At 41.1% G+C, this 15915-nt stretch overlaps 2 protein-coding genes across 11 annotated transcripts in view; one reads left to right on the top strand and one right to left on the bottom strand.

The window, feature by feature from the left end:
* LOC135491735 (forkhead box protein P1-like) overlaps positions 1–9075 on the top strand; it is a 49576-nt gene extending 40501 nt beyond the window's left edge. For 6 of the 10 annotated variants that reach the window (XM_064777835.1, XM_064777837.1, XM_064777836.1 and 3 more), the window contains 5 exons: positions 328–366; positions 1406–1478; positions 1785–1921; positions 2299–2349; positions 2657–9075. In XM_064777835.1, coding sequence (XP_064633905.1) covers positions 328–366; positions 1406–1478; positions 1785–1921; positions 2299–2349; positions 2657–3026 — 670 coding nt within the window. In that variant the 3' untranslated portion in view covers positions 3027–9075. The remainder of the gene's footprint in view (positions 1–327; positions 367–1405; positions 1479–1784; positions 1922–2298; positions 2350–2656) is intronic. The other 4 variants (XM_064777831.1, XM_064777829.1, XM_064777833.1 and 1 more) reach the window with 2 other exon arrangements.
* Positions 9076–9875: 800 nt separating this feature from the next.
* Positions 9876–11825, bottom strand: LOC135491245 (tetratricopeptide repeat protein 19, mitochondrial-like). Its single transcript, XM_064776981.1, has 3 exons — positions 11466–11825; positions 11085–11232; positions 9876–10900 (listed from the first exon to the last, which is right to left on the bottom strand). Exons 1-3 carry the CDS (start codon positions 11735–11737, stop codon positions 10091–10093), a joined length of 1230 nt encoding a protein of 409 aa, XP_064633051.1. The 5' UTR covers positions 11738–11825; the 3' UTR covers positions 9876–10090.
* Positions 11826–15915: the final 4090 nt, after the last annotated feature.

Below are 15915 nucleotides of genomic sequence, written 5' to 3'. Positions count from 1 at the left end.
TGCCTGAGGCTCAAATTATTCACTGATCTTTTCTTTCAAAGTACACTTAAACTCTCTGTGCACTTGATATTGATAAAAACTGTACTTTAAAGCTGTTCGAAAAGTGCATCGCGACACTATAGGGAACAAATCAAAAGTCTTGTCAACCCCTTTATTTTCATGAGCCTGTTATTCTGGGGCGAAAAAATGAGTGCAGTTAGAGACAAAGGAGATTTTCATAGTCCATGATGAGCCATCTGCCGGTATGCACAGGTCATTTTTGACCTGCTATGACACTTTGATTTGATCAGATAAGTGTCAGCTAATCAATGTATGTCTCCTCACCAGGTATGATCTAGAGTTTGATGTTCTAGGATTTAGACACAGGTAGATCGTTTTTGATTTAAGTCACACATCTCTAGTATAGCATCTGTCCCTAATTTCTTTAAATCTTGGCAATCAGAATTCTCACTAGATTGTGGGGAAAAAATGATGGGAATCTGTGGCAAATTAATTCCTCCATTTATTTTCCTTAACCAGAGTAACAGAAGTAGTGTCAGCACCTACAGCAGTCCAGATCACATTTGCACATCTAACGCCAATAGAGGCCATGCAGGCGTCGTCATCACTGAAAAAACACCATTTTGAAAGTCAAATTTCTATCACTGGCCCAGGTGGCCACCTTGTGGTCAGTGCGACAATGGTGGAAGTGAAGTGTGGCAATGTCAATCATGATGTCATTACATGGCACACTTTGTTAGCATTGTCAACAGGGTCACGGCCTTGACATCCAAAATGGCTGCTTGACATCACTGCATGGCCCCTATAGCAGGACAACCCACTGTCCTGTAATATCATTCCACCATCACTGGTAGACTTCATACAAATCATTGTATTTGGAATGCCATCTGCCCTCTTCACCATTATAGGATATAAAACGTTCAAGTCCTGATTGTCAGATATGACTTATGTGGTCCCTGACATCGATCTGTCTAGTTTCTGGCTCGAGATTCTAGTTTCTGGCTCGAGCTTCTAGTTTCTGGCTTGAGAATGCTTCTCAAGAGAAGTTGAACCGATGAGCTTCACTGTATCACTTTTAGGTTTGTAAGCTTGTTAAAGGCAGCGGCAGCATTGGACAGAAGCATGTCCATGGTCCATGTCCATGATTTGTCAGCATTGTCAGTTGTGACGTACATACATGTACCACAAGCTCTGTCATACCTCGTTATTAGAATCTTGTCGATATTGTTATTTTGAGGGCCACTTGATTCAATGAAATTTTTTTATTCGATCGGCTCGTTACATATAATGATCTGCAAAATACTGCCACCGTAACATTGTACTTTGGTATCCACATGGTGGCTCTTTGTCCTCTTAGTCAAAGCTCGCTGTTTTGATGATGTTGATGAACTTTCTCTCTCTGCAGAATGCAAATGAAGAGCCCGTCTATGACACAGAGTCCTCAGCTTTATGGGGAGAGCTTGAACGCTAGTCTCAGGGTATGTAACTCCCCCCCCCCCCCATGTCCTTCTCCCCTGTTGTTTGGACCATAGCTGACGACAGCTAGATAGTCAAGTCGGATAATGATTATGATAATAAACAACAGAAAGTGTATATGTAGTGCAAAGGATGTTAAATGAGTGGAAAACTCAAGTAAGGCACGTGTCACCTGTGACGTCAGGTGGAATTGTAGAATTACGCCAGACTCTATTGCGTTTTATGCTGCTGTCTGCCATCGTTAAGCAAGAGGCTGAGAATTTCCCCCAAATTGACGCAAAGGTGACAATGTCTTGCCCTTCTTTCAGGCTGCCCTAGCGGAGAGTGGTAACGTGTCGTTGTTGTCCAATCAAAATTCATCAATGCAGGAGGAGGTCGAGGACCTGTCGCTGAATAAATACAACAGCAGTATGAACAGTTCGAATGAAGACAGCACTGATTACGGGTAAGCATTGACAGACAATGTCAACAATTGTCACTCTTGTGTGAACGAGTTCAGGCCTGTTATACTGAACCCTTACTCGCCAAGGAGAGGCAGTTCAGGATGACAAAAGTGAGTGAGTTTTGACATGTGAATCATAGAACGTGACAACATCACTTCGATGTAAACTCGGCTTGTGAAAGAAAGCTCTTAGTTAAGGGTGTCTGGCCCAGACACCAGTAGGATGGAAACCCAGTCTTATTCATTATCATCATCGTCAATGATGGCATCATGGCTAAGACTTAGGTCTTTTCTCGCTCGACCAATGTCGTCTTGGTGGTGGGCATGAAAGTATGGGTAATTTAATCTAGAGGTCTCACTTCTGTTCCATACCCTTCCAGTTATTGGACGGCTAAAGACAGTGAGTGCGTGGACGAATGGATGAATGTCTGGTCAGTCCCACATTGAATGATTTCGTCTTCATATCTATATACTCCTCATTCATATTGAATGCTTGTGGTTGGGTTTAGCATGTTTCAGCTTAATGACGGGTCTTGTTAAGGATTCATTCATTCTTGCATGCTGCCCTATTGTGGCTGCTATTTTGCTGTGCAATCCAACTTCAGCTATAGGTGGTCTGAAACTGCTTTTATCACATTTATTGATCAGCTTTCTGGATTGCTCGTGTCGCATACTTAGGCCGAGTTAATGTTATAATCGATGGTTGAAAATCTCATGCTGTACTTGTTTCTTCTCCAGTGACAATTTGGTGCTGAACTTAAAACAGGAGCTTAACGCTGATGAACAGCTGATGCATCTGGCGGAGAGGACGCGCCAGGAGTCTGGCAGCCACCATGACATGGAGAATGACCTTGAGAAGTACAGAGAAGGTAGCCTTGACCTTAAATACAAAGATGACCTTGAGAAATATAAAAATGACCTTGAGAGGTTCAAAGATGAAGAAATGCAGGATGAGGAAAGCCATGAACAGACTGGGTCAGATGAAGAGCGATCGCCGGCAGGATCATATGGGCAGCTGTCGCCGAGATATGAACAATCGCTTGGCTTGTACAACAATTTCTCTGCCGAGGATTCAGGGCGTCCTCTCGCCCTGACAACAGCGAGTTAACATTCCACGCTAGTCTCATTGTCAGTAAACATCTCATGTCGAGATTCATCAAATTCATGCAAATATGCGCTGTGAACTTTTGAGTCACCAGTGCATGCAGTTGCTCCCTATTACATTGAAGTTACAGGCTCACCAATTCTATGCGTTGGGTCTAGCCTTGAAGTTCTTGCATGAAGTATTGACATTTGTTTTCAGTTAGCGATGTTTCTCATTCAGGTGTTACAAAAGTTCGCTATATACCTAAACTTTGTCTCTCAAACAGACTACTAGTCCTGTACCATTGCAAGGTTTATTTCAGTTGTGTTACATGCAGAGCAGTATACAGTATGTTACTTGCCGCAGTATTTGAATTGTGCTAAACTTTTATGTGAAGTGCTTGTCTGTTTGGATTTCGAAGAAATTTTCTCGAATCAACTTTTTTTTGAAAAATATGTCTGTATGTTATTTTACATTGGTGATTTATCAGTAGGTTCAAAGCAGTGGGACGTTTAGTTCATTTTGTGTAAAAGGGTATATTGAACTATGTATATTTGAGTTGAACATGCTAAAAACCTGTACAGATTTTGTTGCAAAATGCGACTTTAATTGCAGTATGCAAAATGGCTTTGACATAATGTGTTACAATCAGTCAACAGTACTTCAGGGAGTGTATAAAGGGTGTAGTAAACATGTGAACATGACATTAAACTTTACCCACCAGTCAGTCCATGTCTCATTTCTAGGACTGGCTATATGTGGCAGTTGTCCAGCTATTCAAACATATCATGCATGACAGCATTGGATATGGCCTAATGTTACTTTTGAGAGAAACACAAATACCTGGGGAGTTGCTCCCATGGCATGTACACAGCATCCTTGGGCCAAAAAATGCGTGATGGGGGCGGGGGTTGTTCTGAATGGGGCAAATAGATAGAATAGTGTGATGTGTATATTTATGATTGTCGTTGCAAATTAGTAATTTAATTTTGAGATTGATTAGCCGCTATCAGCCATTAGGTGTTAGATTCTTCGAGATGAATATCTATAGTTGAAGTTATTGGTTCATTTAAAAACCACTCAGGATTTAGACTAGTCACCTTGTAGTGGCTTCTTCATCATGAGTGCTAGTTGTCATGTAGAAGCTGGTAATTCTAAGTTGAAGAAGTGTTAGCAATGGTTCCAATCGGATCAAGATAGCCATCTTTTGGGAGGATCATTGATTTTTATGCAGACTGGTGGTGGCACCTGGAGGTTGATGGGTGAACCAATAACCTCAACTAGATCATCTGCTTTGAGTGAACATAAATATCAAAGAGCTTCAAATTAGGTGGTCGATATTGTCCATTAGAACAACCAGAAATAGACTTATGTTACATGCCAACATAGTCATCCCTGCAGTTAGGCCATGAGGTAATCGGAGGCATGCTATATGTCAACAGTTCGAATTGTTGCACCAGTATAATCTAAAAGCTTATGGCAACCTGTTGTGGGGGTCTGGTAAAACACAGTATTTTGTATTTGATGTAATTTCTGGTAATTGGAAATATTAGGTCATTAAAGGAGTACTCCAGTTGTCCAATGATTTCAAATTTAATTTGATTTTCCAATTTTGTAAATACGTACTGAATATGAATTTCAACCTTGTCTAGATTGATACACAAATATTATAAAGGTCAAGTTTCAGTGAATTTGTGTGCATAATAACTGCACCAGGGCAATGTTTATTTCTGTTTACGAGAGCCATGAGAAAATACAATGTACACAAACAGCTTTGACCTTTGATGCCGCTTACCTCAGATTCATTCACTCGGGCTGTATGCCGTGCCATTTTCATTACCATAGAGATTGCAGGGTACCGGTGGTTTGACTGTTATCTCGAATTCGTTTATCATTCAGCAATAAAGTTGTGCTGGTGTGTAATGTCACTCCTGGACATTTATTTTGGTTCTTTCCACTTCAGTCTTGTGAAAAACCTTGCAAATCACAGACCTTGTTATGATCAGCCTTTGAGAATAAATAGGCACAAACACTTTATTTTTATTTTGACTTGACCATAGACCAGTATGCATTTTTGGTTCAGACAGCTTAATATTTTCAAGTAAGAGACTATGATCTCTTGTTGTGGCATTTCCCTCTACCACTAATAATTTCTTCGACCTGTAATTGAACACAGTCGACAGCTTAAAATGGTCAACATCAAGTTTTGCCTGATTTAAGCCAGTGTTACTTTGGAATCTCTTACATAAACTTTGGTTCACCGAACTTTGCTGCCTGCCCTTCGAGTGATTATACGACAGTAGACACTCTTCTTCCCAACTGGCCGCAAAATGTATTGCTCCAGCAAATCCGTATACATATTTCAAAATGAATTTTGGACTTGATAACGCGACTAATGACATATGTGGATGGGCTAATGACATACATGTGCACTGCTGAAATACATCCCTAAAGGATTGATTGCAAATACAATGTACCTTCCACTAATTTGATTGCATCTGAGACAATTATCACTGGTGTCAATGAAAGCAATGATGGAACTTGATTTATATTATAGAATTTAATCAAATCTATGAGGATTTCCTTCAGTTCTTTAGGGTTCTTGGTTATTTGCAGTGCATCTTGGTTTGTACAGGTGAACTGTACTGTATATTCTGTATTGGCATTTAATGTGTGCATTTATTCTATATGTTTTGTATTCTTAACATAGACCTGTTTTGGTGAAGAATTGGTTGACATCTGTCAGCAAAGTGCCCCTAGATTGTGAGTGTGGAAGAGGCTGCCTTGTGCCAATATAAAATATGGTTTGAATTGGGGGCATTTTGTGGACAGAACAGTTGAGGACAACCCGCAAGCGACAATGTTACACTTTTAAATTGGTTCAGTTGTTGTTGTTTTATCGAGGTTGGGTTCAATTACTTTTATTCAGGTAGGGGTTATGTTACCAAAAGCTAAGACAGTTTTTCTGTTTATTTGAACAGGTAGAACTGAGGGCAATGCTTAAAGTACATATGGAATAAGCCATTGGGGCTTTTGAGGTGGTCATAGGCCCTATGCTATTTGAAATGGAGTATTTCATGACAAAATTGTGGGTGCTGCCATCTGGAGGGTCATTCAAGGTCTTTTGAACACGTGACAGTAAAGGTCTTCTCTTGTTGATGAAAACTGCCCTTAGTTAATCCTCCATCTTCCTTACGAATCTTTCCTCTATTAGTGATGGTCTTCAGATGTATACGGTCAGAAGTATAAGCTCCACACAGTCACGGCAATCAAAAGAGGCCATTGCATGGCCAATGTTATCGAACATACAAGATCGGGTTAATGCATGCATGGCATTGTTCTCTTGAGCTTTATTGTAGTGTTATCAGAAGACCACCAATAATAGTCTTTACTGTTGAATTCTACTTCAACGCAATATTTGTCAAAGTCAGTGTACATTACAGGTAGGAAACGTGTGTCCAAATACTCTAAAATGACCTCTATAAGACCATAAAGGCACTCTTTTCAATGGATGTATGTGCCTAATGGTATGATAACTGATTATGCGATGGCTGTACAATGTCCATGTATGTCATCAAAATACAGTAGAACCTCTCTGTCAAGGACACTCTTGGGACTGGCAGATTCTGTCCTTCATAGAGAGGTGTCGTCATTACAGAGATCACATTTAATGGAGTTGACCAGAGGTTTTTTTGGGGGAAGGTTACTCCGCATTCGTTCAACTAAACCTTTTCACTTTTAAATATATCACACAGATGGTGTTGTAGAGGTGATATTGGAGTAGGCCTATGTAATCGATGTTAATTGAGGTGTAGTATAGAGGAGACAAAGCCACGAGAGAATAGATATTTTGTGTATCATGTATTTTTATAGTGAATTGTTAAAATTTGATAGGAAAGTACATTTTGTCCTGCAAAGACGATTATACATTGTCCAAACAGGAACACCTCGCAACAAAATATTGTCAAGTTTGTTAGTGATTTTTGTACCCATTTGGCTTTGAAGACGTATGTTTTTATATCTCACGTATTCCGAATAGTCACATTCAATGAATGTCTTTTATCATGCACTGGTTTTAATTGGACCAATGTTGTACATGGACCAGAGTTGTGAGCTGTTTTATCAAGCAGTATAGCAACTCAATAGCCGCTCGAGGGTAGCGTATCGTACCTCGACACATGACAAATTTTATTCAATTGTAAATTATTATTAATTGCTTAATTAATGTTCAATGATTTTTCCTTTGTGCATGGATTTCAAAATGTCTGTATTATATTCGTAACTAGTCATTAATCTGTAAATGTTGGCACAAGTTGGGCTGTAGAAACTTATGTCAATTCTAATGAGTACAATGTACTGTCCTATGTAAAAAGGCTGTCCATTATCTACCAAGGCTTGTAGTTGCTCTTGAGTTCAAACAGTGTAGTATGTCATATGTACAATTCCAGTTCAAATGTGGAATAGGTGGAGCTCAGTATGCAGACGTGCCTCGAGAAATACCCCCACTTACGAAGTCTATCATCATGTTAACGACAACGATTCCTTGTCTGGGTTAGAAATCTTGGCTCGTAGTTTCTAATGGTCTACCATTTTCTTACCCTGTGTACATAATGGACTGCTCGGACATGGACATGAGTTCGATAGTACCAGTGAATTGTTTTTTAATCCATTCATTGATTGTGTGTTAGCAGAACAGGCCTACATGTATTTATTACCTCGCAAACCATTGTATGAACCACAATAGACAGTCATGTCAGCGTTTTGTGTGAATTCCTACCAAGTTGGTGGGCCTTGGTTGTCAAATCAAGACCACTCGAGTAGAACAGAACATCATGGAGGCATGAGCTGAGGTCTTTGGATGTATTGAGGTTACTCTACTGTCAGATTTTTGCGAGTGTTTTATTTTTACAATTTTTGCGACAAACATGACATATGGCTCTGCTAGCATTACGGGGTTTGCAGTATTGTCCTTTCAACAAAGTTACAGCTTACAGCTCTTTGTGATAGTAAACTCTCCTATCACAATACGTGATACAAACATGTCATTCATTGATCAAAATGATAGGCATCACATTTTGAACCAACACTGTCAACACTTTTGAAGGGAAGGTAATAAACTTTCATTGTTCTCTAACAGTCAACATTCATAATGATCACTCAGGCATCACAGATTAAAATACGCTTATGAAATTAGTATTCCCCTGATAGCAAGAGATGGGCTACTTCTCAAATTATGCAATATTGTAAAACTATGTTATAAGTGTTTATCGACTGTATGTTATCGGAACAAACACACAGACATTTTTTTGCGACACGTGTCAAAAGATGAATTAGTTTAGTGTTTGTGTTCCTTCCAAATTTATATTTTACATGTAATTTTTTTGTCAGATATTCCTAAATTTTTTGACATAGCTGCTGATTTTATGCCCTGTTGATGTGACACGTACTTGTCTATGAACCCATAGCTTTGATGCTCAGGGCTTCCTCCAAGCTTGACATCCAACTTTAGCCAGGTAATACCCAATACTCTCATCACTGATGCAGATTGACCTGATCCTCCAAAACTCAAAAGTCGAACTAAACCATCTAGTGGTCGTCAGTTGAGAAAGGGTTAAAGGTATTGTTTATGATTCAGACTAAAACTGTAATAAACGCATTTGACGAAAATGAATTCCTACATGTAAATGCTGATGTTTTGATGATTTTGAAATATTTTACTGCTTTTCATTGCCCTTTCGGAGTATAATGTCTGCTTTCAATAGCAACTGTCCTACTACACATCTTTTCTGATTATGGAATTTGGTGCAAGTAAGATCTCATTAAAATCTCCTCTAGTTCATGTTGACTTGGGCACTTTTCTTCAAGGAGTACGGCACTTCATGCCAGTGACAGTAACCTTACTTGTATCTTGATGAACATGGTAATGGTTTGCTTGTATTGCCCCCTTTTGGTAGTACAATAAATCAAAGACATTGCCCCACCACATCATATCAATGGCAAATTATTCTGTATTTATACATTATCATTATTAGAAAATGTATACAACTTATACAGAATAAAGTTTTGAATATTACTTTCGAGTTGCTTGTGTTTGTACTGATATATATCTACCACTACAGGAAAGTCCATTTCACTCACTTTGCACCCATCCCTACGCGACTGGCACTCCTCACATGCTGCTGTTCTGGTTGTGTTATGAAAACATGAAGTGTTCTCCCTTATGCCAGTAAGCCTACTAAGAAACTGCTGTTTGGGTTGTTACACTGGACTGTTGCTTCAGACAGAGACCCAGTCACTGGGAGGTGTTTCGTCTCGCCCGAGTATTGAGCTTCCGATAGCAGTACGGGGTACAACCTCTCCTGGAAGATGGTCTTAGTCACACTGGCGTTTAGTGCCTTCAATACTGGTACAATGACTGCTAGACAGAGATGCCACCACTACTGAATGCTGTTGCACATGGCTAGTATGTTCACAGAGGCAAATTGTTGGTTTTTAACTTATGTCCCCAGCAAGGCCACAACCATTACACTGGTAGTTGTTATGGTGGTGGACTTGTGTGGGTTCTGTGAAGTCTCCAACAAGACTGGTTGTTAAACCTCTGGACTATACTGTTTAAGAGACTACATGAACCATTATATTGATGAAGGCAGCTGCAGAACTTCAATTAGGAGTGGCTCAGATGAACTCCAGTGTCTCTTGGCAGAGGCACACCCATACATGTATCAATGGTTGTCTCACTGGGAGCTGCCACATTGGACAAGGCTAATCCACAGTCTCAGGATTGTTTCATTGGACCATGGCATGGTATCCTTGTCACAACCAGGACACCACTTAGATTGTTCAATCCAAAGTAACAAATCAACAAAAATGATATCTATCTAAAAACGTCTTTATCAAACTGATCATATTGTACCTTACAAGCATACAGGGTTCAAGAAACAGTCATCAAGCCACAAGGAAAGTTACAAACTAGCAATTCCTTTTACTCCCCTGTGTAGTGCTGCACCCAGTCATTGAATACATGCACATACTGTACTTGAAATACATAAGCAGTATTGTGAACAGTCTGTTGAGACCGCCATTTCACTTCATTTCTTTTTTAATTTCTTTTTTTGAGTGTCTATTTCCTGGAGGCATAAATCAGCCATGGACACAGTTTCACTGTCCTTTCTCTTCGCAGCAAGACTCTTTGACATTTGGCAGAGTTTGGCTGCCTCATCAAACCTCGATTTGTATACATAAATTGAGCCAAGATTACAGTAGTACGCAGCCAACTCTGGCAACTTAGCCTTTTCAGCAAGACTGACAGCTCTTTCCATGTTTTTCTGAGCGTTATCATAATCATTCCTATGCAGGAAAAGGGTTGCTAAATTGTTCAGAATCACCAAAGTGATTTGTTCAGCCTCCTCACCCATCAGACTTAGCTGCTCAGACACAACCAGAGCCTGTTTTAAGCATTTTTCAGCCTCTGCGAATTCTTTCCTTGAAATCAAAAACCTGGCATAGTTGTCCAAACTCAATCCATACAATGCTAGAGTATCCACATCCACTGCTTCAGCTTCCTTGTCAGTCAACTTTTTCTCCTGAGTTCTAACACAAAATTTATAACCTGCCATTGCTTCAGCAAATCGTTTCTGCTGAGCATAAACATTTGAGATTTTCAATGAGCATTCCACAATTGCATTGTCAGTCTGTTCCATTCCACACAATATCATCCCTTTCATACAATCTTTAAAAAGTTCCTCAGCTACACGAATACGGCCAGAAATGAGAGCAAGGTTTGCTAAACCATTGATAATCACAGTTCGCTTCTCAAGAAACTCTTTCTCTTCAAGGGCCATACCTTTTCTGTCTTCAATCAGGAGATCAAGTGCTTCATGATAAAGTCTTTCTGCCTCCTGAAACAAAGATGAGAGTTGGACTTGATAATCTGTTAAACCTGTGTAAGATTCACAGTACATTTACAGTTATAGCATCACGAAACATGTAGTCATGCACAAGAAGAAAACCTTAGATTACATGATAAAAACTTTTGCAAGAATGATGATCATCATTCTATAGTTACAAAGCAAGTTCAGTTACCTCAAATTTCAATTCCTCATGTGCAATGCGAGCTTGGTGAATCTTAACCACCGTGTTGTTAATTTCCTCCTTCTTGAACAGACCAAAGAGTGAGAAGGCTCCCATAGCAAGCAGTGGCCCACAGGAGTTTCCACCTGCATCTTTTCGTCTGAAGGGAATAAAAGATTTATTTGTTTCAAGGGTAATTATCTTTCAGTAGACCTTTGTCAAAAATATATAGGCTACCACCAATCTATGTGAATATTGCCAGTCATACAGTAGCACTTCACAGCTGGTGATGATACAAGATCCAGACAGCTTTACAACATCGACTCCAACATTCAACAACAGCACCACAATCAGACAATGAACGGAGAGATAACCTCAACCTTATATACTTACCCTTGCCTTCTATCATTCTTTCCATTCCCATCTACCGGTATGCTCAATATGTTCTTGAAAGGATCCTCCCTGAAAACGCTCAAAGAGACATGTGGAGAATTCTTCGTTACCCTGCAGTACACCAAATATCTCGCCTGCATGGTTTTTGGAATACCCTGTACGCAGGACAAAACTCGTGAAATTTGAACCACCGATTCGCTACATAATCTTTTCTTGGGGATAAGATTGTGATAAATGCACTTCGACAAGGTTGTTTGAATATGCTGTAACATGTCTGTTGTTTCAGCTAACAAATTCTCGCGTTGAAGTCGTAAAAAACTAATTTTATTTGGTTGCAAAAGCAAAAAAACGTGAACTTCCGAAAACCGGAAATTATCAGGTGGCGGAGACAGTGACGTCACCAATAAACTCACCTATGGTTTATGTGTATTTGGAGATCAATGATCATATTTATCTCTCATATTACTTCAAAAACGGTTAAGTAATAATCTAAGGACCGCAATCTAAAACATAGGTTTCCCTTAAGTATCAAAAAAGTGGTTTTGCCGACTGGAAAAGCCGTCTACTAAATTCTCATTTTAGAAGTACCCAATAAGCAAGCGCCCCGCAGCGGTGAAATATATAACCAAGCAACAATGAAAGTTCGGAGCGCCGGGAAATTCAAATCCGATTTCTTCACGAATCATGCCCGAGTTTTACAATAACGGCAAAGTACGTCGCTACAAACAATGCGATTCGCTCTCAGGACAAGATAACAATACTTGCGACTCCGAAAAAGCTTGTCAAGGCATTTAAAACAATGCAAAACACTGAGGATTGGAAATGGTCAAACAGCCACATCTCATTTTCTCTGACATGGTCTGCACTGCACATTGCAGGTCAACATGATGACATGCAAAAAATCATTCACTTTTTACTTCAAACTGGCCATTCCATGCATGCATCCGACCCCATAGCCCGTCTCCTGTTATCGCCCAGAGGCAGAGGTTTCATATGGGGACTAAGTGTCACAGTGTGGGGCCCGCATGGGATCTCACATGTGTCATGGGCAACCTGGGCTGATTTTTCAGGTCAACTAGACCTATATGTTATATTAATTACGTTGTAATTATTATGCTCGAAATCAATTAATGAAAATAAAGATTAGGATAATATTAACCAAACAAGTGCAAAAAAAGTGTCAGTTGATTGACTGATTCTGGTTACTAGACTCAAAATGAATTGATGTGTTACAGAATGCAAACCATGGGCAGAAAAACATCACAATAACATTAGATCCTCCAGATATTTACCCCGTATACCCTGTGGAGAGGTGATTGCCCAACTCGTCTCACCTGGGGGTTGCTGGTGAAAACTTGGGCAGTTGGGGGATTTGTATTCCGAAGCACTAGGCCCACCTTGTGCTGGAGGTAAGGCCTACGTGGTAAAACTGAAGAGAAGAACCATTCAAAGGTCTCGAGCAATACATGGAGAACTGTCTTTTTTTATTGTTCCAGGTTAAAAAAACTGCCCATGTTCATCGCCTGCCGGTCCATCCAGCGCCAAGCTACAGCACAAGCCAACACCATGCCACACAGAAAATGTCTCCGACATTGACAATGAGTGCAAGAAAAGAATCTCGGGGACGCTTGGAAACTCCTCGGGGTGATATCCCAATACATTCGTACCTTACAAAGATTGCCATTCCGAGTCCAAAGCCAGGGGACATGCATTCGTGTGCTCGGATCAGTCCAATGACACGTAGTCCAGTGAAGACAGTTTCTTTTGCCTCGGATTCACGCGTAGGGACTAAAGACCCTGCACGTGCGTCGTGGGAGGAGTCGCTGCTCTCTGCAGATCCCGTCAACCCATGGCTCGCAAAGTTCAAAAAGTATTCCAAAAATCCGGAAGCTGTAAACCTTAGCTTGCAGTGTAGCACAGTTACGAGTGTTGGTCTACCTATGACTCCAAAGACTGACCAAGATCATGACAAATCAGTTCGAGATGTCGGTAACCTATCAAACTCAAAGGCAGATAAAAAGAAGACAGAAAGCCCGGAGATGAAAAACAGAGTTCTATTGCGTCAATCAGCACCTGTTGTCCACCACAGTCAGCTGAGTACAAGTGCCGCTACATGTGGGCGAAGCGAAATGCCATCGTACATTAAGAACAATGTCACTTTGCTAAATCTAAATGACACTACCACTATTGAAGCTTTGATAGAGAGAGAAAGAAGGAACAATGAGACTCAGAGGAGGCGTGCGAGGTCCCCTGGTCCTACAAGAAGTGCTGCCAGCGCAGCAGGTTGTTCAGACAGCGGTGTTGAACTTCAATCAAAGACCATTTCTCAAAGCGAAAAGGACGAATGTGGAGTAACTGTAGTTGAGAATGCATGTAAACCTAATTCAGGTGAGGAATCTACCCAGCGTGCGTTCAACCCAGCCGCAGGGGAGAGATGCCATTCCAAGAAACCAGAAAAGCTGTCGTCGAAATCCATAGTTTCTGACGAGGAAGCAAGAGACAGTATTACTGAAGATAATGCACTGTCTACTGTAACTCACGAAAATCAATCAAAGAAAAGCAGCTCAAGAAGAAAGTCGCCACTTCAGCATGGTGCTCAGAAAAAGGGACCGAATTCGGATCATGTAAACGTGGAGCAATCAAATGTAGCAGAAAAAGTCGACAGTGAAACAACAATCAAAGTCAAGTCGTCAACGCATGGGCCATCGAATGAAAAGAAGTCGCACAGACGTTCCTGTAAGAAGCATTCTAGGAAAGAAGACTCATCGCAAGAACCTGACGTCGACGGGAAAGAAAAGGCTGGGTCGAAGCAACATTCAGACAGAAAATCCCACAAAGATTCTGGGTCTGAAGACGATAAGGACAGGCACAAGCGACATTCGGCGAATAGGAAGACGTTACAAACAGTCCACGATGATGAAATTTCCAATGATCTCATGAAGCTCGTTGACTCTAAGGATGCGCATCATGATGAGAAAAGTAAACAGCGGCACAAACATTCAAATCACAGAGAGAAAGGTACGAGACACTCAAAGGATGAACATGGAGAACAAGCGAAACATACATCTAGTTCAAATAGAAATGATCGCAACACAGGTCACACCGTGAGGAAAGAGAGGCCGAAGTCTGTTGGTTCTTCACAATCAATCAAGGAAACATCAGATACAGGTGTAAAAGAGACAGATAATCTGGTAAAGCAGAGTAGCAATGTCGCTGTTGGGACTTCATGTACCAGTGTGTCTCCTTCAAGCAAAGGCAGAGCATCTAGCAGCAAGGACAACTCTTCCAAAGACATAACGTTGGGTTCGACCTCTGAACCTATCCCGGAGTCTGAGATGAATAGATCAGCTGAGGCTGGGGTAAAGCCGAGTAGATCTTTTAGCCAATACCCAGCACGAGTTCTCGAGAAGAATGTAAAAACCTTGCAACACTTTTCACCCAGTGCTGGTAGTGACGAAAGTCGGGATAGAAATGTCCTTTCCTTGATATCAAATACTTTTGAATTACCTTCTCAGCCTGAAGGAATGGTCGTAATTCCAACAGACGAGAGCCAAGCCCTTATCAGTGGGGCGACATACAACCTTACCTGTCTGGATCCGAGGGTGGAAGCAGCTTTAAAGAGAGGACAAAAGATACGGATTGCTGGCCCTTGCTCAAGTTCTTCGGTCGCTACTGAGGGAACTGGCACTGTGTCTTCATCTGTCAACAGTCGTCATAATGCACGAACATATGGACCAAAGACATCTATGGGACTTACTGCAACTGCAGCAACGGCCCTATCAGGGATCACGTCGTCTGGATACGCAGTCAAGCTCGGACAATCAGTTGCATCAACTCATCCGGAAGAGAAAACTATGGTGATGAATGTCAGAATACCGGCTCCCCCTCTTGCTCTAGTCGGTGCTAGACGCAGTCAACTGCCCAGATCCTACCACTCTCGGCTGCAGAAAACTGGGACCGCTCCACAGATTGAAAGTGCAGTTTCTCACGCCCAGACCACACAGCTGCACCCAAAGCCACTTGCTGATGCGGATTCACTAGGTGATACTAGTAAGAGTTCATCTGTTCCTGATCAGAATCAAACTCATGAAGTCATGCAAATTCATTGTCTAAATACATATAATGCAGGAAATGATGACCCACCAAAAATAGTTACATCAGAGTATCGTGACATTGATCGAAATGTGACGCCGATTTCACAGCCATCATCCCCTGTCACTCGTCACCAGAATCTCCACGATGGGTCTATGTCCCCCACTTACCAAAGGCTCCAGTACATTTCAAAGGGAGAGGAAGTCCACACTTCTGGTCCAGATTCATCCACAACTCCATATGATCAGTCGAAACAGCTGCATGTAGATGCCCCACTGGTACCTAGACGACAAGGCAATCCGCTGATGAGACAAAGCTGCGAGGCTGATTGTAACAAACAAGTCAAATCTGAAAACCA

The sequence above is a fragment of the Lineus longissimus genome, chromosome 7, assembly GCF_910592395.1.
Source record: "Lineus longissimus chromosome 7, tnLinLong1.2, whole genome shotgun sequence".
NCBI lineage: Eukaryota > Metazoa > Nemertea > Pilidiophora > Heteronemertea > Lineidae > Lineus > Lineus longissimus.
Note: the sequence above shows the minus strand (reverse complement) of the source record. Positions and strands in the feature narration are given on the sequence as shown.

Coding starts and splice junctions, on each gene's coding strand:
- LOC135491245 (XM_064776981.1), bottom strand. CDS start 11,737: ATGTTACAGCATATTCAAACAACCTTGTCGAAGTGCATTTATCACAAT. Junction 11,233..11,465: donor AAGAATGATAGAAGGCAAGG/GTAAGTATATAA, acceptor TATTCCCTTCAG/ACGAAAAGATGCAGGTGGAA. Junction 10,901..11,084: donor ATGAGGAATTGAAATTTGAG/GTAACTGAACTT, acceptor TCTTTGTTTCAG/GAGGCAGAAAGACTTTATCA.